Genomic DNA, 23,839 nt, shown 5'->3' with positions numbered 1-23,839 from the left:
GCGGGCGCTGCCTGCACCCCTCAGCCCTTTATACCAGGGTGGGGGGCTCACAGGGACAACCCCCCCCGCTGCGGGGCCCCCCTCTCCTCTCGGAGCATCCCAGAGATGCGCCCCCAGGGCCAGCCCCGGGGGCGGGCAGGCGGCGGAGCGGGGCGGGGGGAGCGCTGCCCGCTGCTCGGGGGCGCAGAGCACCCTCTCCCGGCGCTGCCTGCGAGCAGCCTCGGGGATTTTTGTTATTTTTTATTTTTATTTTTTTTTTCTTTCTCTGCTGGGACAGCCCCGGAGGAAGCCGTTGGCCGGGGGAGGGGGGGACCTGGGGGGGGGGATGCAGCGCCCCGCGCCCCGAGGCTGAGCGGCTCCGGCCGGGGGCTCTCCATGGGCTGCACCGGCAGCGCCCTGCGCTGCTGCCCCAAGGTAGGGATGTGGGGAGCCGGGGGGTGGCCGGGGTGGGGATGGGCTGGGGTGGGACAGGGGGGGCGTGGGGTTAGGGTTTGCTTGGGGGCTGGCTTTGCTTGGGGTCCCGGCTTCGCTTGGGGTCCGGCTTTTGAGTGGGGTCAGGGTTTTGAGTGGGGTCTGGGTTTTGCGTGGGGTCCAGATTTTGATTGGGGTCGGGGTTTGCGTGGAGCTGCATCTTGACGTGGGGTCAGGGTGTAGCGTGGGGTCCGGGTTTTTCATGGGGTCAGGGTTTTTCGTGGGGTCGGGGTGCGCACGGAGCCCCGCTTGCGCTTCTTTGGCACCGGTGTTTCGCAGGGGGCTCCCCGCTTCGGGTCCTGCCCCCTGCCCAAAGCGGAGCCGAGCAGCAGAGCTGTCCCCCCGCTGTGTGGGAGCCCCCCGGTGTGGTGGGGGGGCACCGGGCACGGCGGGGGGAGCAGCCACCTGCCCTGCTGCACCCCTCCAGGAGAGCCCCCGCGGCACGTGGAAGCCGTGCTGAAGGCGGTGAGGCACGCGGGGTGGCAGTGCCCCTTGGAAACGTTTGTCCCGTGTAGGATGGGGATGGGTCCCCCCAGACAGACCTCTGCTGTCCCCACAGCATCCCCCCCACCCCAAAAGCTGGCTCTCCCCCTTTGCCATGCCCCCCCCCGTGTGCCAGGGGAACGCCTGGAGTCCCCAGCATCGCTCTGCACCACAGAGGGCTCCTGCAGGTTAAACCCCAGAAATTACCCACCCCTAATTACTATTATTTTTTGCCGTGACCCCGTCGGCCTCGGGGTTGTTTGTGAGGTCGGATGTGCTGCGTGCGCCGCTCTCATGGGCTGTGGTGGCGGGAGGATGGAGGGGAAGGAAGAAAGTCAGAGGAACCCCGCGGTGCCGGCGAGCCCCCTACACGGGGAGCCCCCTGCTCGGGGGGGCAGCAGGAACACGGGGCCCAAACCCACCCCACTGCTGGGGGAGCAGGCTCGGAGCTTACACACCCGGAGCCAGCAGCAAGTGTCTTTATTTACAGCCAGCTCGGCTGCTTCTCTGTATCATGGAAAAAAATCCGCCCTCCTCCTCTGTGTCATGAGATCAGACGCTTCTGGGCCGCTTTGAGACTCGGAGAAGCTTGCGAGAAGGGGGCACGGGGCAGGGAGGAATAACAGCCCGGAGGCCCCAGGTGCTGCGAGCCGCACGTTGACCGAAATGCGGAAATTTGAAGGCAATCTGCAGGCGCCTCCCTTCCTGCGCTCCCCCGCTCTCAGCTCTCTGCTGGGCCCCGCCGTGCTCTTTGCCGCCCTTCGCACCCCGCACAACGGCCCCGCTGCTGTGACTGAGCTGCAATTCATTCCGAAAGCAGCACCAAAAACCCCCTTTTTGGCCAAAAAGGGTAAAGAAGGGCACGGAGCCGCCGCTGCCCGTGCTTTGGTGCCCGACGCACGGGGTGCGCGACCTCCCCCTGCCCGTGAAGCACATCCCTCAGGGCTGCTTGGGGAGAGGGGACCCCAAAAAGCCCAGGAGGAGCCTGGAAGACCGTGGGGACGTGGTGGGGGCGCAGACATCACCCGGTGGAGGTGACCTTGAGGAGTGGGAGCGGGGCTGGTTGCGGTGGGCGGCCGGCATAGCAGGAGCCCCGGGGGAGGCAGCTTGGCAGCCGCGTCCTCCCCGGCACCGGCATCTCCGGCAGCGATAAGGCAGCGTGGGCACAGGTGCTGCGGCCAGGGCCTGTTCTCAGGGGCCCCTTCCCCTCCTGGCTCTGTCCGTGCACGGTCACCGCTTGCTTTTCGGCCTGGAGAAAGTTTGGGGTTGGGGTTTGGGCGCTTTCCAGAGCCAGGGGGGGGTTGTTTTGGAGACAGGGAGAGAAAGCCCGGACGCAGAGCTCGGGGCTGTTGGTGGCACAAGGGGGTTGTGTGAGGAGGTGACAGGCAGCCTGGCACACAGCCCTGGCAGGGCACGGGGCAGCAGCAGGGAGAGGAAGGCAGGTCCCACAGAGCTGGGCAGCTCCAGGCATCTGTGGGGTCCCGGGGAGGCTGTGGGGACGTCGCCCAAATCCTGTCCCTGCTCTGCACCACGGCCACAAAGCCAAACCTCCACCCCAGGGCCCTGTTCGGGATTTAAATGCCCGTTTCCTGCCTCTTTGTGATTTCATTTGTTGTCGGTAAGGTTGCAGAGTCTGATTGCCTAACGTGCGTGTATAGCAGGAAAAGGGGAAGAAAAATACAGTGCAGGGAGCCACCTCGCACGAAAAGCCGAAGCAGAGGCCGCGGCTGACCCACAGCTGCCCGGAGCCTCCACAGCCCCGTGGTGCGGTCCCCACGCCTCGATGTGACCAGGGTTTGGGTGGAAATCCTGGTGAACTGACCCCAAATCAGTGTGTTCCTAGAGGGAGGAAGGGTGCCGTGACCTGTAGCCCTCCAGAAAGCGTTCAGATCCACCTCTCGGTGCTGGCACACCTCTTGCTCCGTTTCTGAGCTTGATGCAGTTGCCTGAAACCAAACTTCTTGAGCTGTGGAGGGCTCCGAGGCTCCATCCTGCTGGATAGAAAAGGGAAAAATGCCCCGAATCCATGCTGGGGACGCTGTCTGTGCAGAGCTGGGTGTGCCCAGGGCTCCCTGTCCTTGTGCATCCCCTCCGTGGTGGTTTGGGCAGGCGCGGGTCTTCAGGGGCTGCTCCTGCAGGAGGCACCTGCATCCTGCTCCCAGGTCATCCAAAAACCCTTCAGGGGGGGTGGGAGGACAGTCCTCCTGCACAGCCTTTGCTTGGTCACGGTGAAGGCTCTGAGGGGGCTTCTGAGGTCCCTGCGGTGCCCCCACCACGGCACCACTATCACCGGAGCAGGAGCGCCGCGCACCCCAACCTCCCCGCACCTCCTCGCCCCGCCGCCTGGGCCGGGCTCGGCGCGGCGTCCACCAGCTCCATAGAAGGGCAGACAGAGCTGCAGCTTCGCACAGGCTCGGAGTTCCCCTGCTCTGTCTGGCAGCCGCGCTTCCCCGCGGCTTGGCGAGGGGGAGGAGAGGCAGCGCGCCTCGCCGCTGCGCATCTCTTTGCGCCCGAGCCCGGCTCCCTGATCTGGTTTGTGTCTGGGATCCTGGGCTCCACGGGCTGCCCGCTGGGATGAGGGGGTGGTTAGGGTCAGTGTGTTTTAGGGTTGCTTCCCCAGGGGCTGGGGAGCAGCCCGCACCCCTGCCCGAATCCGCGGGGATGGCACCGGGGCTGGGTTCACCCCACGTGGGGAGGCAGAAAGCCGGCGAGCTGTGCTTCTCCCTGTCAGCAGCAGATAAAAGCACAGCAATCTCCTGGCTCTGCTCCTCCCAGCATCCCAGGACAGCAGGGACGGGGCAGGAGGAGGGCAGAAAAGCAGCAGCCGGCTGTCCCCTGCCCAAAGGTGCTCACATTTTGCATCAGCACCTTGTGTTTCTCTGCCAGAGACAGCTGAAAGCCCAGCAGGGACCGGCTTCCCAGGAGCTCACAGCCTTGAAGAGTGAGAACGGTGAGAAGGAAACGTGTCTGCCCCAGTGCCCAGGCTCCACGCGATGCCCAAAATCAATCCTGTGCCCGGGGGTGATGGCTCCAGCTTGAGCACACAATAAGGGAGGGAAGAGCTGATGGCACCCCCATGGCACCCATCATCGGGGGCAGCTGGGTCACCCCCGGGGCGCACTCACAGCCTGCCAACACCACCCCAATTAGCGCTAATTCGCACCGACAGGGTGGGAGGGAGGATTTTGTCTGGTGGAAGAGCAGAGAGGACCCCAAAGCAGTGCGGTGGTGAGCAGGACGCGGCCGGCCCCGTTTCAGCCCCGTTTGCGTTGCAGCCAGTGCTGGCCCACGGCATGGAGCTGGGCAGGAGAAGGCAGCGCTGCGGGACGGGCAGGGCACGGAGGCTGCACAACTGCTGCAGGGGCGTGAGGAGGAGGAGGAGGAGGAGGAGAGGCTGCGAGGAGCCCCGGGGACAGAGGCTGAGGGACCTCGAGGTGTCGGCACCCAGGTGGGTCAGGAATAGGGCTGCTGGTGGAGCGCAGCGGGTCAGGGGACGTGCAGGGCACGGAGCTGGCATCCCTCCTGCCCCGTGGGACACTCGGGGTCTGTCCTCTGCCAGGTGGAAAAGGGAAAAGCCGTGGAGCTGAAGGAGCAGCTCTCGGAGCGGCTCGACGCCCTGCGGAGAGAGCACGAGGAGACCCTGCAAGGTGCGCACCGGCCCCTGGGCAGAGCCCCTGGGGGGCCATGGGACACGCACGGGGGGGCCACCACCGGCACCACGGCACCACAGGGCTCGGGCCGGGCTCGCTGTGCGTGTCCTCGTGCCGGTGACACTCGGCACGTGTCCCCCCGCAGAGCTCCGGAGAGCGCACGAGCAGGAGAAGCTGCTGCTGGAGGAGACCCACCACAGGTCCCAGGAGGCCTTACAGGTACCCAGGGAGGAATCCCCACGGTTTTAGGATCACTGCAAGGTCCTCGGCGTGCCACAGAGACCTTGCCCAGCCCCACACAACCTTGGGGTTATCGGGGTGCCCCTGCTCGGGCAGGAAACCCGGACACCCCCTGTCCCGCTTCTTCCCCCGGCTGCCAGGAGACGGTGGAGGCGCTGAGGGCCCAGCTGAAATCCTTCCAGGAGAGGATGAAGCGGGTGGAGGAATCGCTGCTGAGCAGAGACTACAAGAAGCACATCGAGGTGTGGGGAACTGTGGGGCTGGTGGCTCTGCGGGCTGCCTGGGTCACAAATCTTAGTGTTTGGGAAGCGTCCTGGCCCAGGGCTCAGCCCTGAGCTTCTCCGATGGATCCAGACAGGAGGTGCACAGGATGGAGCCAGGGGAGGGGGCATGGGACAGCCAAAAGGATGAGTAAAATCCCATCGCTGGGAGGTGTGGGGGCTGTTTGGATGTGGTGGCCCCGTGCGCCCACCCTGCTGTGGCTGCTGACCCCCCCTTCACCCCCCCCAGGAGCACGGGAGCCCCAGCCCGTTCTGGGAGCAGGAGCTGGAGAGCCTGCACTTCGTCATCGAGATGAAGAACGAGCACATCCACGGCCTGGACAAGAAGCTGCTGAACCTTCAGACCGTGGTGGGTTTGGAGAGGGGTGCGGACAGGTTTTGCTCTCTCCGTCTCCCCTCCACACCTGAATATCACCCAGAAATTGCAGCTGAGACCGAGCCTGGTTCCTCCCTTGGAGTGTGGAGGGGACGTGGGCGCAGCAGGCAAAGCCAGCACGCTGCCATCGAGATGGTTCCCCAATGGATGGGGGGCATCGGGGGGCTCGGAGGCAACGAGGAGCTGGCCGTGGGCACTTCCAGCCCCCTCCTCACCCCCGCACTCCCCTTGCAGGTGGAGAGGAACCTGCTGCTGGAGGAGAAGCTGAAAACCCTGCAGCAGGAGAACGAGGACCTGCAGGCGCGCACGCAGAACCACCTGGTGATGACGAGGTAGGTGCTCCCCAAGGGCTCACCCCGCGTGCCCAGCGGCTCCTCGGCCGAGCCCGGCACCCAGAACCTGGGCAGAGCTGGTGGCAGCGGGGCCGTGCGTGCGGCAGCGCCGCTGTTTGCCCGCAGGCAGCTCTCGGAGGAGCTGCTGGCCGCCCGCGGGGCGCTGGAGAAGGAGGCGCAGCTGCGGGAGCAGGCTCGCCGCGAGAAGGAGGAGCTGCTGTACCGAGTGCTCAACGGGGGGGACGGTTCCCCCTTCCCCATCGCCGCCGGAGACGTGCCCCTCATCGCCACGTAGCACCCAGGACGGGCTGGCCGGGCTCTCCGCTGGGTTTGGAGCCCGGAGATGCTGTCACAAGTGCCTGCGCTCCCGGGGCTGGCCCTCGGGGTGGCCATGTCCCTGCGGTGTCCCCCTGCACGGGGCGATGGAGCGCTTCATGGGATGCCCCCACCTGCCTTTCCTCAGCCTGCGCCCTCCCTGTGCTGCGGGGGGGCCCCGCACCGTGCCGTGCCAGCAGCCTTTCCTCTGGTGTAAGGCCGTGGAGCTTTTTGGGGACAAAAGGGGCCACCCAGGGCACACGGACAAACACTGGGCTGGATCTGACCCCTGCGCTTGGCTCCGAGCACACCCAGCATCGGTGCTGGAGGTGGGGCAGGCACAGGGGGTGCCGTGCCCAGGGCACCCAGAGCTGCCCCCATCCCCGGGGCAGGGCTCCCACCTCGCCCTCCTCTCCCCGCTGCCCCCTCCAGCTCCATCCCACAGCCCCCGGGGGTGGCTCCCACGGCTCGGGCACGTCCCCGCTCACTGCCACGCCAAAATCGAGCCCTCCCCGTCCTCCCCCATGGGGGAAAACCCCTCTGCGGGGTCGAGGCACGCAGGAGGGACCCGGGCTGGATGCACGCGAGCACTTTCCCCTGGGAAGAGGGGCCCTTCCCGGGGGGCTGCGTAGCCGAGGTGCGTGTGTCTGTGCGTGTTTGTGTGTGTGTGTGTGTGCACGCACGGGGCCCACGTGCTACGGGCTGGAAGGATTACAAGTCTACGAGAAGCAGCAGCCTCAAGAATCCAGCGTTGGTGGTGGTTTTTTGGGGAGGTTTTGGTGTTTCGGGCAGCATCGCGCGGCAGGACCTCGTGTTCCATGGGTAGGGTGGGAGCTGCGGCCCCATAGGAAGCCCCCCCGCTGCTGGGCCCCCTTTTCGGGCTCCTTCCCCCGTTTCTTTGGGTTGGGTGCCCCCACCCCCAGCAGGCACCTCAGCATCTCAGCAGGCGTTTCCGTCCTTTGTGCCGATCTTATCAGGGGAAGGAGGCAGCCAGCAAGGCAGAACCAACCCCCGTGTGCCCGCCCTGCGTCCCCGCTGCTCCACTCAGCCCTGGGGGGTTTGGTTTTGGGTGCACCTGGGCAGGAGGTGCTGGGAGGGGGGCAGCAAACCCCCATAAAGGCTGCCCAAGGGTAAGGAGAGCTCTTTTCTCGGGACCTGCTCTGGTTTGGGCATAGATAGGAGCCCGTTATCCAGCCTGAGAGATGCAGGGGGAAGAAACCAAACCCCCACAGCCCCCATGGAAAACCCCCTGAGCTGTCAGACGCCTCCAGCCGTGCTTTATTAAATGGGGATGCAGCAGGGGTCTGCCTGGCCCGAAGCTGACAGGAACATTTTACCATGATAAAAAATAACCCCAAAAATATCAAAATCACCAAAATTATTAGGATTTTCCTGGCAAGACAGGCTGCTTCCCCTGGCGGTGCTTTAGGCAAACCTCTCCAGCTGCACACCAGAGGGGAAGGAGCACCAGCCCCAGCAGCATCCCTGCTGGCCCTCCTGCTTAAACCCCTTGTGAGCCTCCTAAACCCCTTTGGAGCCTCCTGGCCCTCCCCTGCCCTCTGCTGACCCACCCCTGCAGCAGCACAAAGGGAAATTACGCAGAAATATCTTTCCCACAGCACCTTCCAGGTCATGCACACACGCACCCACCGCTAATAGCCTCAGGGCATCATTAGAAGGGGTTTAATTAATGTTCCCAGGCTGCTGGCGCAGGTGGAAGGAGGAGCTCCCTCCCTACAGCCTCCTTACCCTGCACCAGGAGCCCCCAGCCCAATTTGTGGAGCAGATTTGGGGGAAAAGCAAGCAAAAAGAAGCAGAAACACAGCCAGGGTGTAGCACAGCACAGCACGAGCTGGCAGCTCCTTGATAGGGACACCAGAGGTGACCCCAACCTTATCAGCTAGGGCACAGCCCCCAAAAAACAGGAGGAGGCCTGGGGCTGGGCTTAAATCTGTGGGTGGGGGCCACGGATTTAAAGTAAGTCATATCAGTGTCCTCGGGCCCCAGCACAGCCCCCAGGCAGGGGTGTGCTAGTGGGGGATGCTATGGGGTGGTGTGGCACCACCTGGCTGTGCCCTGTTGTTTGGGGAGAGGGGTACCGAGCCTGGGCTCAGAAAAGAGGTTAAAAGATGCTGTTTTGGGGGTGAAAAATAAAAGCAATTCAGGTTTATTTTGGGTGTTGTCTGCAACGCATCCCCAGCACACCCCGTGGGCAGCAGCACCAGGAGCAGAGCAGGGCTGTTGTCCTGCGTGGCAGGGCGCACAAAGCCGTGCCTGTCACCCACGCAGCCTCACATGAGCGAGGTCTCCGGCCACGAACGCCACCCCAGCCCGGGCTGGGTGCCTCCAGCAGGGTCCAGCACAGCCCTGCGGGGTGTCACACTGCACCGGGGGGGCCCTGCAGCCCAGGACCCCCCTCCCAAGCTGCGCTGAGCATTGCAGCTGCCCTGCAGCCCCCCTGCGATGCTGCTGCAGGCAGCAGGAGCCAAAGGGGCTGGGCTGAGAGCCAGCAGCTGCTGCCCCATGCATTTTGGGGGGATCCCAGCTTTCCCCTGCTCCTGCTGGGGTCACAGCAGGGACATCAGAGCCTGGAGGTGCCCCGCCAGCTCCCCTGGTCCTGCTGCAGCCTCGGTGCTGGTTGGGGAAGGTGGGAGGGTGCCGGGGCTGCCAGGAGCAGCGCGGAGCTGCTTGCCCTGCATCCACACCCGCAGCTCTGCTGCAAGGTCTGATCTCTGTGTCTGCGGCACAGGAGGGGAATTTGGGGAAATTGGCACCCCCGGTGCTGGGGTGCACTGAGCACCTCTCCCCAGCTCCCTGCAGCATCCAGCTCCTGCCCCGTGGGTGCTCCATGCTCTGCACCTGCCCCCTGAGAGGGTCCCGGAGAGGCGCAAAGCCTCCCTCAGCATTTTCAGGGGACAGCAGGGATGGATGCTCCCCCAGGGAAAGGGGGTGAGTGGTGGAGGTGGCTGGCAGCGGGACCAGGTAGCGGTGCCCCCATCCCCCAGCAATTGCCAGGAAAATGGGGGCGATGACATTTCCGCAGCTGAAATGCAATCCCGGTGTCACCCTGCGCCCTGCGTGTCACCGCGCTTGGCACGCAGCCCCCAGTGCGCACCGGCGGGGTCTCGTCCCCCCGTCCCCCCGCACCGTGGGCACCCAAAATCAGGGGGACGGGGTTGGCGTGGAGGTTGGCTCGGCGAGGGTGGGAGCACGGCTCTGACCCCTGGGCCCGCGGCAGGCGGGGACTGGAGGGTTCTCGGTGACGTTGTGCCGAGGGGAGGAAGCAGCCGCACGGCAAGGGCGAGCGCACGGCCACGGGAGCGCCAGGAGCGTGCAGCGGGAGCCTGGTCCCGCTGCCTCACCCCGCAGGCCTTGGAAGCACTCGTGAGTGTGCAGCGGTGTGCAAGGGGCTGAGCTGTGCAAGGGGCTCAGCTGGGGGGCAAAGCGACCGCAGCGGGGGGAGAGGGGAGGCAGGAAGGGGGGCAGCCTTGGGTGAGGGCGCAAAACGCCAGCGGAGGGTCCCTCCGAGGGGTGGCTGTGGGGTGGGTGGGCACCCAGCCCCCTTTTATAATATTTTTATTATTTAAAAAATGTTTTATTTTTAATCAAAGCCTGGGGCTGTGCTGTGGAAAGAGGATTTGGGGGCGCTGCTGCGGGTTCGGGGCCCATGGGTGTGTCCCGGCCGGCCGGGGATGCGGCTTTGTCTGCTCCCGGAGCTGCAGCACTCGCAGCAGTGCCCGTCACCGAGCTGGAGCTGCCAAACCCACGGCGAAGCAGCCCGATTTCTGTCCCCGGAGAAGTTCTGCACGGGGAAAGGCACCGTGCACCGCCACCAAGGCGCTGAAAGCGCAGGGGACTTTTTGGCGCTGGGGTGGGGCAGGGGATGTCAGGGAGCTGCCTTGCCTCGGGGGGAGGATGGGGGCAGCTGCTTTTGGCCCTACAGAGCCCCGTTTCTGCCCCACGGGCTGGCTGAGGGGGGTGCTGGGCGTGCCACGGCCTCCATTGCGCTATCGGTGCGGTGGTGCCAAATTGGTGCCGGGCTCCCGGGATGGGATCCCCCAACCCCAAGCCCTGGTGGGGCCACTGGGGTGTGGGGTACGGCAGGATCCGGCCAGCTGCAGTGGGGTGCAAGCTGTTGGGAGCAGAAAACAGGGTCTGGGGGGAAAAAAAAAAAGAGGTTTGGGGTAAAGGCTGCTCGCTCTGCAAAGGGCTAAGAGCAGCTGGGAAGCGGGGAGTGCCGCGGGTGGGGCGTGCATCCTTCAGGGCTTTTTGTTCAGGGGGACCCAGACGCAACCAGGGCCACTCCCTGGGTCCCTGTGGGTGCCAACCGCACGGGGAGCCCCCGCAGCAGCGTCAGGAGCAGGGGACAGGGGCGCTGCAGGGGCTGGGTGTGGCAGGGGATCCTCCCCGCTGCTGAGATGAGCCGGGAGGGCTCAGCCCCGCTGCTGCATGCAGCGTCAAGGGGAAAAAAAGGCAGGGGGGCTGCACTGCAGGGCTTTCTCCGTGATGCAGAGGGGTAAAGCTCATGAGAATCTGCATCATTTGCGGATTAGGATCTCTGGTTCTCGTGGCTGCAGCAGCACAGGGGCACGAAAGGGTGGGGCTGAGCCCCCTGGCACCCCCCCAGCCGCCCGGCGCACTGCAGCCCTGCTGGGCACGCGGGGGGCTCGCCGAGCCCCAACCACCACGGAAGGACAGCCGAGATGTGCGGCTTCCCCAGCTGAAAAGGGAAGGGCAGCGGGGAGGTGGGGGCAGCTCTGGTCTTCTGCAAAACTTCCTGCGCTCAGCCAGACGCCCGCAGAAACGTGCGGGGCAGGGGGTGCCCCGCGGCACCAGCTCGCCCACCTCGGGTGCCCCCCGGTCCCGGCTCTCGCATGGGGTGAAGCTGGGGAAGCTCTGGTGCTTTCCCCTGCTTGCTCCCCAGCCGAAAATCCTCCCGGAGAGGCCTTGCTGCGCCTGGTGCTTCCTTGCAACGTGTCGAGGAGGGAGGCCGGGCGCTGGCTGGAGCTGGAAGGGGGACGGCGCTCGGGGCCGGAGGCGCTGAGCGGCTCGGATGACGTCCGGGGACTGGTTCCCAGCCACCCTCCATTTTCCAGCTGTTTCTCTCTTTCCGTCGGCTTTGTCGGAGCAAACCCAGCTGCCTGGGGACTTTCTCCCCGGGGGTGGGGACGCACGGAGGTGGCCGGCGACTATAAACGGCACCGTTTGTAGAAAACAAGCTGCGGGTTACCCGAGAAACCGAGCTGCGTTTCCTGGGCTCGGCTCTGCTCGTTGGGCTGCCGGCAGCCTTCATTTGGTGTGTGGAAACCCAGGCAAAGCCAGCGGGTGCTACCCAGCCCCAGAGGGCTTTCCCCAGTGGTATCTAGAGCCAGGATGACCCCAGGATTTGGGGGGCTGCAGGGTGGGACCCCAGGAGCCAGGGGAGCGCGGTGGCGTGCAGCGAGGTCAGCGCTGCGGCATGGTCCCTGCGGAGGATGCTCGGCCCATTTCCACTTATTCAGCGCTTTCTTCCCCTCCCGGTTTGTCATCCCCCAGCTGGCAGGAAGCTGTGCGGGGGCACATCTCAGCCTGTAGGGTCCCCAGCTCGCTGCCTGGTGCCAGAAGCAGCTCGGGTCTCAATGCAGCTCACATTTGGGGAGCCCCGTCCCCATCCCAGGGGTGGAGGTGCCCAGGACAGGAGCTGCGCCCAGCCTGGCCCCGCAGCAGGGTCGTTTTGCTGACATCTGCTTTTCTCCTCCCTCCTGCAGCTCCTCCGTGCCCTCGGCCCTGTGATCCCCGGCCCCACAAGCCATGGCACCCAAAGGAAAGGTACGGACGGGGGAGGCTGGTGGGGGCAGCAAAAAAATCCCTTTGGGGCCACGGCGGGATGGGAGCGAGAAACGGGGCTGTGGGACGGGGAGGAGAACGGACATCGTGCTGGGATTTGGGCTTCAGCTGGGGACAAACCCCGTTTGTGTCCCAGCCTGCTGCAAGCCCTCCAGCCTGGGGGGTTTCTCCCCCCTCCAGGTTTGGGGCTGAGCGAGGCAGCAGCTGCCCGAGCAGGTGTCCCCATCCCATTATGGGAGGGAAGCTGCGGCTGGGCAGCTGTCACCAGCTCCCCGTTCCCTTGAGAAAACCCACGGTTATCACCCCGGGAGCAATTAACCACGGCTCCTCCCCGGCTGATGAGGGGACGGAGGCCTCTAGGTGGGGAAACCGAGGCACGGTGTGGGTGTGCATCACCCCCGGGGGGGTCCCGAGCCCTCAAAGCCATGCTGCAGGGTGGGAGCGGAGCCACGCCGGGAATTTTGCCTCCGCCTGCTCGGCCCCAGCTGGGATTATTTTTAGCTGCGAGGTCCCAGACAGGCTGGGATGAGTCAGAGGCTGGAGGAGGGGACGTGGGGGGCCCCGAGCTGCTGCAGCAGGGGGATGGAAGGGATGGAAGGGGTGGAAGGGACGGAGACGTGGGGAGGGCGCAACCTCGGGGTGCTGCTGCCCTGCTGCGTAATGCTTCTGCACCTCCCGGACCCGTTCCCATGGGTGCAGGGGGTGATGCTCAGCGCTCGGCTCCTGCCTCAGTTTCCCTCACCCCCGGCTGCTCACCGGGCAGAGCTGCAGCCCTGCTCCCCCGGCAGACCCCAGCACCCCCCTGGCCACCCTCGTCCCTTCCTTATTGCCTCCGGGTGCCTCTTTTGCATTGCAAACCCTTATCAATTGCCTTGCAAATCCTTATCACCGCCCGGCTCAGGCTGAGCAGGGGAGGTGTGGGAAGGGCTGACGGGAAGCGGGGCTAAATGCAGCCCTCCAGTAAACCTGCAACACAATCTGTCCCCGTGCCTGCACGCCTCCTCCCCAAGGACAGCTGGCCTGGCACCCGCCACGGGGCACAGCAGCGCTGGCAGCACCTCCCGGGAGGGCGAGGAGCCTGGAAAATAGAGCCAGGGAAACACAGGCGGGCTGCTCCTGCTTTCCTCCAGGTCCTGCCTGCGACGTGCCGGGGCTCCCTCGGGTTCATTCCCGGAGGCACCCCCTGGGTTGGGGACGCCGGCCCCTGTCCTGTCCCCCTGTGGGAATTCCCACTGGGGGGTTTCTGCTCGGCTGTCCCCACACCGGGGTCCAGCAGGGCCATGTCTGGTTCCTTCTGAGCCGCTGCGGGTGGTTTCACATCTGCTTCCAGCCAGGGATGGTGCTGGTCTCATGCAGGGTCTGGTGCTGGTCTCATCCGGGGTAAATTCGGTGCTCAGACGGGCTGTTTGCAGCCCTGCTGCTTCTCAGGGCTTTCTGTTTAGCAGCTTGTGGGGATTTTGTGCCTGTACATTTGTCTCATTGCCCAGACCCCATGTGGAGCCTGGTCCTCCTCATCGTCCTGAGGGTTTCCTTGCTCGCCGCGGGTGGCGGAGGAACGACTTCCCCTCCTTTGCTTTGAATCCAACGCCACTAATTCCTCGTGGCTGTGTTGCAGGGAGCTCCCAAAGCGCCCAGCCCCGTTCCCGTGGGCAGGGTGTGTTTGCCTTCAACGGGAGCGCAAAGGGCGAACGGAGCCGTGCCAGCGAGATAGCAGCGGGCAGGTCACGCTCTGCTGGCCCGTGGCACAGCAAGCAGCCAAAGGGAATAACGGGAGCTGGTGCCCGAGGCTGAGCTCTGCCTCCTCCAACCCTTCTGCTCCGTCCCCCTGCATCTCCTCGCCTCCTCTCCCCAGGTCTACAGGGGCTCGGTGAAGGAGTTCCCGGGTTTCGATGCCAGCCAGGACGCAGAGGCGCTGTACAATGCCATGAAGGGATTGGGTATGGATGGCTTAGCAGCGTGCCAGGCCCCCTGGCTCCCCCTCCTCTTCCTCCCTGTGCTGCCCCTTGGCTCTGCTTCTCCTCCTGCCCCAGCCGGGAGCGGTTTTGGGCACGGCAGGACCGTGATGCTGAGCCCAGAGGGGGGTGAGAGCCAGCCGTGAGGCCGAAGGCACCACCCAGCCGTCTGTCCCTGCAGGCAGTGACAAGGAGGCCATCCTCGACCTCATCACGTCCCGGAGCAACAAGCAGCGCGTGGAGATCTGCCAGGCCTACAAGTCCCTCTACGGGAAGGTAATGGCAGGGACCATCCCAAATCCATGCCCCAAAAGTGGGCTGCGGGGGCTGCCACCCACGAGCCGTGGCCACGCTGGGAGATGCTCCCCTGCTGCGGAGCTAAAGGGGTCCCAGCCCCTTCCTCCTCCTCCTCCTCCTCCTCTTCATCCTCCTCCTCCTCCTCCTCCAGGACCTCATCGCTGACCTCAAGTACGAGCTGACGGGCAAGTTCGAGCGGCTGATCGTCAGCCTGATGCGGCCCCCAGCCTACAGTGATGCCAAGGAGATTAAAGATGCCATCGGGGTAAGGGCAGGGCGGCCCCCCGGGACCCCTCTGGGGATCTCCTGTCCCATCCCGCAGCTCACCGGGCTGCGTCTCTGCCCACAGGGCCTCGGCACGGATGAGAAGTGCCTGATCGAGATCCTGGCCTCCCGCACCAACCAGGAGATCCACGACCTGGTGGCCGCCTACAAGGACGGTGAGGGCTGGGGAAGGGCAGGGGCTGCCCCGTGTCCCCTGGGGGGCAGTTAATGGGATCCGGCTCCCCGAGCCCTGATCTTTTTCCTCTTCCACCAGCCTACGAGAGAGACCTGGAGGCCGACATCGTTGGGGACACGTCGGGGCACTTCAAGAAGATGCTGGTGGTTCTGCTGCAGGTATGTCCCTCTGTCCGGTCCCTACTGGTGGTGGGGGCCCGAGCCCAGCAGGGCTGAGCCCGTGGCTGTCCCACAGGGTGCCAGGGAGGAGGACGACGTGGTGAGCGAGGACCTGGTGGAGCAGGATGCCAAGGTGAGGCTTTGTGGGTGCCATCCGGGCTGGGATGGGGCTGGATGGACCCAGAGCTTTGGTGGGCAGTGGGACAGAGCCCTGTGCGAGCAGAGCCCTGATTTGGGTCCTCTCCACCCCTCTCCATCCCTCTCCATCCCACCAGGACCTGCTGGAAGCCGGCGAGCTGAAGTGGGGCACGGACGAGGCGCAGTTCATCTATATCCTGGGCCGGCGGAGCAAGCAGCACCTCCGCATGGGTGAGCGCCTCCTCCTGCAGGGCTCGGGCTCCTTCCCCAAGACCTGGTCCCCTGGGCTCTGCCATCTGCTGGGGTGCCCTGCGTGCCCCACGAGGGCTCGTGGGGCTGGGCTGAGAGGTGGGGACACCCAAGCCACCGGGACACCGTGCCCATGTGCCCCAAGGGGATGCTGGCCCCGCTGCTGGCCGTTCCCAAAGGGCTCAGAGGCTTTGTCTGCTCCCCTCCCGCAGTCTTTAACGAGTACCTGAAGATTTCGGGGAAGCCCATCGAGAGGAGCATCAAGGGAGAGCTCTCTGGAGACTTCGAAAAGCTGATGCTGGCAGTGGGTACGTCGGCGCGGGGGGGCAGATGTGCTGTCGTTGGGCTGTGCTGGGCAGTGGGCAGGGGTGCTGGGGTCCCTCCCCTCACTTTGCCCGTTTCCCCTGCAGTGAAGTGCATCAGGAGCACGGCGGAGTACTTTGCCGAGAGGCTCTACAAGGCCATGAAGGTGGGTGCCTCGTCCCAGCCCCAGGAGAGCTCCCCTCGCCACGCTGTGCACGGGACCTGCGTGTCCTGGGGTCTCTGCTCTTCCTCATTCAGACCCGGCGCTGAGGGCAAATCCGATAGCACCCCAAATCCGAGCCCCCTCCCCAAGCCCCCTTCCAGGCAGGACTGAGCGGGTTTGCTGTTCTGGGGCTTGACGTGGGGGCTCCTCCTGTGCAGGGGCTGGGCACGAGGGACAACACGCTGATCCGCATCATGGTGTCCCGCAGCGAGATCGACATGCTGGACATCCGGGAGGTGTTCAGGACCAAGTACGAGAAGTCTCTCCACAACATGATCAAGGTGAGGCTCGGGGCTTCCCCGACATTGAGTGTGGGGACGGGCTGAGCCCCCTCCCCAGCCCCAGTGCTGGGGGTCCAGATGGGAGGAGGCATCTGGAGGAGCCCCTTTCTCCCCGTGCACTCCCCACGGCACCATCCTGTACCCGTGGCACCATCCCGTGCCCATGGCACGTCCCTGCCACGCACCCTTCTCACCCTTGCTCCTTTCCAGGAGGACACCTCCGGGGAGTACAAGAAGGCGCTGCTGAAGCTGTGCGGAGGGGACGATGAGTAAGACCTCCCGTCACCCCCTGTGCACCCCTCCTTGTCCCCACGGCACAAACCTCCGGGCCAGATCCTGGCAGAGCTGGTGCCGTGGTCGGTCCCCCCGTGCCCAGCACCCAGCGGGTGCAAAACCCTTTTTGGCCAGGGTTTCTGGGGGATGGGGCGACCTCTCCGCAGGGCTCAGCTCACCGCCTGTCCCCCGTTGCCCTCCCCTCACAGTGCCGCGGGTGAGTTCTTCCCCGAGGCAGCGCAGGTGGCCTACCAGATGTGGGAGCACAGCGCGTTGGCCAAAGTCAAGGTCAGCACCCCCAGACCACCCCTGCGCCCCCCCTCCCTCTGCTCGCCGCTGCCAGCTTTTGGGACCCGGCCGCTCCTCTGCGCCGCGGGGCACGGCCACCCCGCTCCCTGCCTCTCGCTCTGCGCCTTCTCTCTCCGCACTCCTGGCTCTTCGGTTCCTTGGGCGTGAGGTCGGCGTGGCGCAAGCCTCGGAGGCTGCCCGGCCTCTGCACCACCGCTGCGGGCTCCACTAACTCCTCTTTCTGAAGCCTCTCTCTCGCTGTGGCAGCGGGTCCCGCATGCGCCCCGGGCACCCACCCCACGGCAGGGTAGCGCAGGAGGGCGCAGACACAAAGCTGGAAGCCTTTCCGCACCCTCTCCTGTCTCTCTGCTGCTGCACCCAGCTCTCCCCGAGGTGCCTCAGCACGGGCACGGCACCGAGCAGCACTGCGGGACTTTGGGGACCGCCTGCAGCCTCCTCGCCACCCTCTGCCCGCCTGGCTGCGGCGTGCCCTCGGATGGAGGGGCCGCCCGGGTGGCGGGGACGTCCTCCCCCAGCCCCAGGTGCTCGCACTAACCTCACCACCTGCTTGCGCATCGCCTCTCCGGGCGGCACCGTCCCTGCATCCGTCCCCCCCCCCCCCCCGCCGCCACTCCGCTGTCTCGGGGCAGCCCCCGACCCCTCTGTGCCCCGCAGCTCCAAGGCACCGTGCAGCCCGCCGCCAGCTTCAACGACGACGGCGACGCGCAGGTGCTGAGGAAGGCGATGAAGGGTCTGGGTAAGCAGCAGCCCCTTCCGCTGGCACCACGGGGAGATGCTCCCCGACAGATTGGGGGGGGAGAAAATTCGTATAGGGTACTAGAGGGGATGAGGAGCTGTGGGTGGGTGGCCGTGTGCCCGGTTATGGCCTCGGGGCTGCAGCTCTCACTGCTGTCCTCGCAGGCACGGATGAAGGGGCCATCATCGACGTGGTCACGAAGAGGAGCAACGCCCAGAGGCAGCAGATCATTAAGGCTTACAAGGCTCACTACGGCAGGGTACTGCTGGCCCCGCTCCCACCCCACCGCCCGCGTCCTTCCCGCTCCAACCTCCTTCCCTCGCTGAAAGAAATCCTGCTGGGGACGTGGTGGGTGGCCCTGCTGTGCCCCATAATGACTCCCCCGTGGCAGAAGGAGGTTTTCCGAGCTGCCTCCCACTTGGGGTGCACCAGCAGCCCCGGGGAACATCCCTTCCCTTTTGTTTTCCCCATCCTGGAGGCCTCCAGAGCCAGCATGTCCCCAAACCCCCCCTGAATGTGACCTTAAGCATCCCCAAGGTCTCCCCAGATCCTCCCACCTCCCTGCTTCTCTCCCTACTGTCACCTCGCTCCGTCCCTGCGAAGGATCGGGGCTGTGAAACACCCGAATGCCTTTGCAGGACCTGATGGCAGACCTGAAATCGGAGCTGTCGGGCAGCTTGGCCAAGCTGATCCTGGGGCTCATGCTGACGCCGGCGCAGTACGATGCCAAGCAGCTCAGGAAGGCTGTGGAGGTAACTGTGGGAGCGATGTGAGCAGCTCCAGCGTGCCCAGATCGAGTGGTTTTACACCACCCGTGGCAAAAGCGGGGTAGGGGCGATGTTGGCTGGATGCTGCAGGCTTTTGGCACGCTGTGGCACTGGGGTTGGAGCAGCTCATCCTTGGGGGGCATCAGTGGGGTGATGCCACGGTGTCCCCACGCAGCTCTGGCACCCCACATCCCACCCCCAAATCCCACATCCCACCCCCATATCCCACCCTGCTCTCTTGCAGGGGGCTGGCACAGACGAGAGCGTCCTCATCGAGATCATGGCCACGAGGAACAACCAGGAGATCGCGGCTATCAACGAGGCGTACCAGCAGGGTACGGCATGGGGGGAGCACGGGGAGCACCGAGGGGCACGGGCAGCATGGAGCCCTCAAATCCATCCCGTGGTCTTTTGGGAGGTGGATCCGCAGCTGGGGTGCAGTTCTCAGCTTTCCCCCCCTGTCCGCAGCCTACCACAAGCGCCTGGAGGACGACCTGAGCTCCGACACCTCGGGCCATTTCAAGAGGATTCTTGTCTCCCTGGCTCTGGTACGGGGGGTTCTCCCGCTGGGGGTGGTCCCCTGCGTGCTGCGGGGGGAGGTTTGGGGGACGCGGTTTGGAGAAGGCAAAGCATGGGGGCACTTGGTGGGGGGCACCTCTCGGATGTCCTCTCCATGATTTCTGTATCCAACCACAGGGCAACCGCGATGAGGGGCCGGAGAACCTCACCCAGGCGCACGAAGATGCCAAGGTAAGGAGCTTTTTTAATTATTAATTACTTATTATTTATTATTATATTTTGCGCCCCGAACCCCGAGCGTATTGCATCCCCAGGGCAGCACACGGTGCTAAAATCTGGCACTTCAGCTCCGGAGGCAGCCCTGGGCTGGCCTGCAGGAGGCACCCACGTCCGTGTGGTGCGTGGGGCAGCCCCGCAGCTCCGGCTGCTTTACGCTTCAACCCAAAAAAACCCTCACATCCTGGGCTGAGTGAGCCAGGACTGGAGGGCACTGAGGCACCAGGAGTGCTGGGCCCATTGCCTGGCTCAGCTTTGGTTTTGGCTGCCGGCAGAGGGAGCGGTGCTGGGCTCTGCGTGCGCTGCAGAGAAAGAGAGAGCCAGGAACCACATGCACACGGGGACGAGCCAGGCGGGCAGCGAGCTGTCCCAGCCCCAACTGGTATTTTCCTGGCAAAGCCACGCTGGGCAGGCTGGTGGGAAGCAGCTGGGGGTTGTTTTCAGCCAACCCTGCCCCGGGCAGCGTTCCCGTACGGCCCCGTTGGCCGCGGTGCTGGGGTCACACAAGGATGCTCCCCGAGGAGCATCGGGCTGGTACCCAAGCCCCAAAGGTGGGGGGCTCGCTTTGCATGGCCAAACCCCCCTCCCGACAGCCAGCGGTGCTGGGACAGATCAGGCTGACCCCTGGGAGAGGTCATTTTAGGGTTTTTTGCTAGAATTCCCCCACTTTGTCAGGGGAGGATAAAGGTTGTGCAGCACCTTCTGACCCTGTTGTCTTCCTGTCTCTCTCTCTCTCTCCACCAGGTTGTTGCTGAGACCCTGGTGAGTGCCTTGTGCATGCCTGGGGGGGTGCTGCGGTCCCTGGGTGCGGGGCTGGGGCTGGGGAGCAGCCCTAAAACCAGGCTCCTCCGGCCACGCGCGGGGCTGCAGGGTCCATAAGTGAGGATGGGGAAAAATAAAAAAGGATTTAAATTTCTTCTCCCATAAAACCTGGAGCACAACATCTCTTCTCCCAGCTTCACACCTTCACATCCATGCACAGAAAATGCCATTTAGCTCCCCAAAAAAGCGCTTTCCCTGCCCATAAGAGGCCACCCACCCCATTCAGGACTTGCTGTCCCAGGAGGAGCCGCCTGACGTCCCTTCCCCTGTCCCCTACACCCATCCCCTTGTCCCCCTCCTCACTGTCGATTCCTCTCCCAGAAACTCGCCGACGTCTCCAGCAACGACTCCAGCGACTCCCTGGAGACCCGCTTCCTCAGCATCCTCTGCACCCGCAGCTACCCCCAGCTCCGCAGAGGTAGGGGCACCGCGCTCAGCACCGCCGGGTCCTGGGCTGGGTGTCCCCATGGGTGACACCCCATGTCCCCACGGATGATGGGGGCAAGGTGGCAGGAGGACAAGGCACAACCCTACATTTGGGGAGGCTGGTTGAGGTCACCCACACCCGCGTGGTCCAAAAACCTCCACGGCTGGGGCTCGGGTCCCCTGGGAGTGCTGGGGCTGGGACGAGCGGCTTGGCGGTGACCCCCCTCTCTTTTTTTCCCCCGTAGTGTTTCAGGAGTTCATCAAAATGACCAACCATGACGTGGAGCACGCCATCAAGAAGCGGATGTCAGGGGACGTGAGGGACGCCTTCGTGGCCATCGGTCAGTGACGGGCACGGGGCAGCAGCCCCCTCGCCTGCCCCTGCCCAGCCAACGAAGCAGCGCGTCCCTGCACGTCCCTGCTCCTGTGGGACCAGCAGGGCATGGGGTCGGGGCGTTTATTGGGGCCGTGCCCGTGCCCCTGTACTGAGCAGGGGCGCAGCTCCCGGCTGGGACGTGTCCCATGGGTGCCCCGAGCCCACCCCGTCCCCGCTCTGTGTTGCAGTGCGCAGCGTGAAGAACAAGCCGGCCTTCTTCGCCGACAAGCTCTACAAGTCCATGAAGGTGTGTGGGGGCTCTCACGCAGAGAGAGGGGGCTGTAGGGCCTCTGGGGCTCTGGGTTAACCCCCCAGCAGCAATGGGGCTTGGCCTCCCGCTGTCCCTGGGGGACAGGGCTGAGCTCAGAGCGATTCCACATCATTTTTCTGGATAAATGTGGGACGGGGCAGCTCGTGCTGTGCCAAGAGCACATCTCCAAGGGGATAGTCCCAACTTGGGCTGTGCCAGAGGTGCCACGAGGGTCCTGGATTGTGTTTTTTGGGGTTATTTGTTCGAGCTCTTCTCTGCAGGGTGCTGGCACGGACGAGAGGACCCTGACCCGCATCATGATCTCCCGGAGCGAGATCGACCTGCTCAACATCCGCGCCGAGTTCGTGGACCTGTTTGACAAATCCCTGCACCATATGATCGAGGTGAGGGCACAGGGACACCCCTCTCAGGCTCGGCACCATCTCCAGCCTGGCCCCCGAGCCCTGGGAAGGGGCTCCAGGACCAGAGGTGGTGGTGCTGAGCCTGCTCTGCCCCCCGCAGAAGGACACCTCCGGCGACTACCGCATGGCTCTGCTGGCCCTGTGCGGCGGGGAGGATTAGGGGGCGGCACCAGCCCCGACTTCTTCTGAGCCAGCAGCACGCACACAGCCACCGCCTGGGCCTCACTGCAGCTTCGGGGGCTTGGGGGGGTTGCTGGGGACCCCCGCGAGCCCCCCTCACTTGGAGCGGCACCGCATCGCAAGCAGGGGGGCGGTGGGGAGGGGAGCTTTGGGGAGGGGGGGGTCACCGTCTGTCTGTCTCGGTGCAGAGTAATTCGTACCCAAACGTGCCACTTAACCCAGGAATATTTACCCGCGGGGGAAAGACGGTTTTCAGTCTGGTGAATAAAACCTTACTGTCGCTGAGCAGGGGGTGAGAGCAGCCCCTATGCTTGGTTGGGATGGGGCTGGTGCGGGGTCCTGGCGGCTCCGTGCTCCTGCAGGCAGAGCTGGGGAGGGGGGGGACCAGGCTCCCCAAAACCCCCTGAGACCCCCTGAGCAGCACCAGGCCAGGCACAGGGGCTGGAAACGTGCCTAGGGCTGTCCCCGAGAGCTCCAGGCCGTGCCCCTGAAAGCCCCTGGCAGGTTTCGTGCTGCTCCCCTGCAGGTTGCGGTCAGGGGCTGGGCTCTCGTGCGGATGAGGCTTTTATAAACCAGAGATAGAAATCAGGCTCGATGGCACCCACTCGCCCTCGCAGCCGGTTTCCTGTGCTTTCAAGTTGCCACGGAGGCAGCCGGAGCACACACGCCACGGAGGCTACACCCCCAGCCAGTTTGTGTTTGCGCTTCCCCCGGCTCCCGGAGGAAAGAACTGGAATTTCCAAAAGCGGGAAATTCCAGCGCTTTCAATTGTTTCCAAGCCCGAACAAAAAGCCTCCAATACCCGCGTTTTCCTCAAAAAAAAACAGCCCGCTGAGGGAAGGTTCGCCTTCCAAAATAGCCAAGCGGCACGGGGAATAGGAACAGCGCTGCTCCGGCACCTCAAACCCCGCCGGGGTCAGGAGGCAGCAGCGTGCACAAACCACAGCAGCCAAAAGGCCTCGGTGTGGGGTGGCTGCACTCAGCCTGCCCTTGGTGCCTTCATGTAAAACCTCGTGCCACAAACACGCTTTTCTCGGGGGTGAATAACCCCAAAGAGGCTTTTTTTGCCCTCTGGTAATTTGGGCTCCTCGATCTTGGCTGTGGGTGGAGGTTACCCGCCCCTCCGCAGCTCGTGTTTTGGTGGGGAGCTGCCGTAAGGGCTGCGAGCAGAGCACGAGGGTGCTTTGAAGGGAGGATGTGACCCTGATCTTCATCTGCCCGGCTCTTCCCGGGGCGCAGCACCGTAACGGTGCAATCCTGCTGGAGAGGGACCGGGGGGAGCAGAGCTGGTCCCATCCAGGCTGCGTACTGGGAGTTGTGCTGGCCCTGCGCAGCCCCTGCAGCCCCTTCCTGGCTGTGCCATAAATCCGTGATGGGTGATTCCATCGCTCACAGCCTCCTGGAGCCCTAAACCCCCCCTGAAGGCCATATCCCTGCCAGCCTCCCCTCCAGAAGCCCGGCTGACCCGGGCACCCCGCTCCCTCCACACCAGGAATTCCCCTGGCACCCGCTGCTGCAAGGACAGCGAGATAGCAGAGTCACGGCGTGTTTGGGGACAGGGAGGGAGAGCGAGATGGGATTTCCTCCTCCAAGGAACTCCCAGCCCTGGAAGAGCTCTCCTGGCAAGCCCTGCTGCCCAAACCCCTCCGTCTCGCTTCCTGCGCCCTCCAGCAGCTGCTGTTGCGGCTGGGGCAGAAAACAGCCAGCAAGGGTTTAATTGCTGCGAGTGCCCAGAAACAGCGTTTGGGATGGATCGAGGGGAACCTGGAGCAAGGGAAACTGCGACGAGGGAGGGCAGAATGCTCAATGCTTGTGTGATGTGTATTAGCGGGCAAAATCTTTAATCAAGCATGAATTTCCCAATCTGGGACTGTTTTGCCCACGACAAGCCTCCACGCAGGGCAGGTCACAGAGCCTTCAGCCGAGGCAGCTTCAGCCCTGCAGCACCCTGAAAAAAAGAAAAAGACTCGCGTTGCACTGCAGGAACAGCTCGCCACCCGTGGGATCCAGCCCGTGGCGAATGGCAAAACGGGAACAAGGGGACAAAATGTCAGGGCCAGGGACCCGCAGCCCCGCACTGCCCAGCATTGCTGCGGGCAGGGGCTGGCTTCCAGGCACGGCCAAGGCAAGGTTTCACCGGTTGCGACATCCGAAAAACCCCACGAGCCCTCGTTGTGTGTGCAGAGGGTCAGATCCTCGCCTCTGAGTCAGCTCCGGATCCTCTTTGGTACCGTACCTGCGAGGGGCAGGCACACGGACGCTGCAATCCCAGCGAGATGCTCCCGATTTTCACCCACCGTGCTCCCCGTGTCCTACAAGGGGGAAACCCCTCGAGTCCTGAGAGTTATTCCTCCAGCTTTTTTTGTTCCTGAGCTGGAGGAGGAGGCCGCGGTGCTGCCTGCACATCTGTGTGCTGCTCGGCGGTGGGTGCTCCCCACGGCGAGCTGA

The 23,839-nt window shown here is 64.6% G+C and overlaps 2 protein-coding genes across 3 annotated transcripts; both read left to right on the top strand.

The window, feature by feature from the left end:
* The first annotated feature begins 375 nt into the window (after nucleotides 1-375).
* Nucleotides 376-6,281, top strand: CCDC69 (coiled-coil domain containing 69). The gene is made up of 9 exons (XM_072023251.1): nucleotides 376-483; nucleotides 3,841-3,904; nucleotides 4,230-4,402; nucleotides 4,514-4,601; nucleotides 4,750-4,823; nucleotides 4,985-5,086; nucleotides 5,355-5,474; nucleotides 5,736-5,833; nucleotides 5,960-6,281. Exons 1-9 carry the CDS (start codon nucleotides 376-378, stop codon nucleotides 6,126-6,128), a joined length of 996 nt encoding a protein of 331 aa, XP_071879352.1. The 3' UTR covers nucleotides 6,129-6,281.
* Nucleotides 6,282-9,373: 3,092 nt separating this feature from the next.
* On the top strand, nucleotides 9,374-21,676 carry ANXA6 (annexin A6). Of its 2 annotated transcripts, XM_072023249.1 has the most exons (26): nucleotides 9,374-9,532; nucleotides 11,896-11,956; nucleotides 13,827-13,911; nucleotides 14,108-14,202; nucleotides 14,375-14,488; nucleotides 14,573-14,663; nucleotides 14,762-14,841; nucleotides 14,918-14,974; nucleotides 15,117-15,210; nucleotides 15,441-15,536; nucleotides 15,639-15,697; nucleotides 15,913-16,035; nucleotides 16,246-16,304; nucleotides 16,518-16,596; nucleotides 17,272-17,353; nucleotides 17,518-17,612; nucleotides 17,992-18,105; nucleotides 18,365-18,455; nucleotides 18,589-18,668; nucleotides 18,817-18,870; nucleotides 19,660-19,677; nucleotides 20,059-20,155; nucleotides 20,409-20,504; nucleotides 20,728-20,786; nucleotides 21,071-21,193; nucleotides 21,312-21,676. In XM_072023249.1, the coding sequence occupies exons 2-26, from the start codon at nucleotides 11,939-11,941 to the stop codon at nucleotides 21,369-21,371; spliced, it is 2,019 nt and encodes a 672-aa protein (XP_071879350.1). In that variant the 5' UTR covers nucleotides 9,374-9,532; nucleotides 11,896-11,938; the 3' UTR covers nucleotides 21,372-21,676. The 2 variants fall into 2 exon arrangements, with proteins under 2 accessions (XP_071879350.1, XP_071879351.1); XM_072023250.1 differs by lacking the exon at nucleotides 19,660-19,677.
* The last annotated feature ends 2,163 nt before the right edge of the window (nucleotides 21,677-23,839 follow it).

The sequence above is a fragment of the Anas platyrhynchos genome, chromosome 14 (genome assembly GCF_047663525.1).
Source record: "Anas platyrhynchos isolate ZD024472 breed Pekin duck chromosome 14, IASCAAS_PekinDuck_T2T, whole genome shotgun sequence".
Taxonomy (NCBI): Eukaryota; Metazoa; Chordata; class Aves; order Anseriformes; family Anatidae; genus Anas; species Anas platyrhynchos.
Note: the sequence above shows the minus strand (reverse complement) of the source record. Positions and strands in the feature narration are given on the sequence as shown.

What these genes read in the sequence shown, in the direction of transcription:
- ANXA6 (XM_072023249.1), top strand. An exon ending in GCGCGTTGGCCAAAGTCAAG is followed by an intron (nt 16,597 to 17,271) that starts GTCAGCACCCCC and finishes TGTGCCCCGCAG; the next exon opens with CTCCAAGGCACCGTGCAGCC. An exon ending in GAAGGCGATGAAGGGTCTGG is followed by an intron (nt 17,354 to 17,517) that starts GTAAGCAGCAGC and finishes CTGTCCTCGCAG; the next exon opens with GCACGGATGAAGGGGCCATC.
- CCDC69 (XM_072023251.1), top strand. Translation starts at nt 376, where the DNA reads ATGGGCTGCACCGGCAGCGCCCTGCGCTGCTGCCCCAAGGTAGGGATG. An exon ending in CTCGAGGTGTCGGCACCCAG is followed by an intron (nt 4,403 to 4,513) that starts GTGGGTCAGGAA and finishes GTCCTCTGCCAG; the next exon opens with GTGGAAAAGGGAAAAGCCGT. An exon ending in TGCTGAACCTTCAGACCGTG is followed by an intron (nt 5,475 to 5,735) that starts GTGGGTTTGGAG and finishes CTCCCCTTGCAG; the next exon opens with GTGGAGAGGAACCTGCTGCT.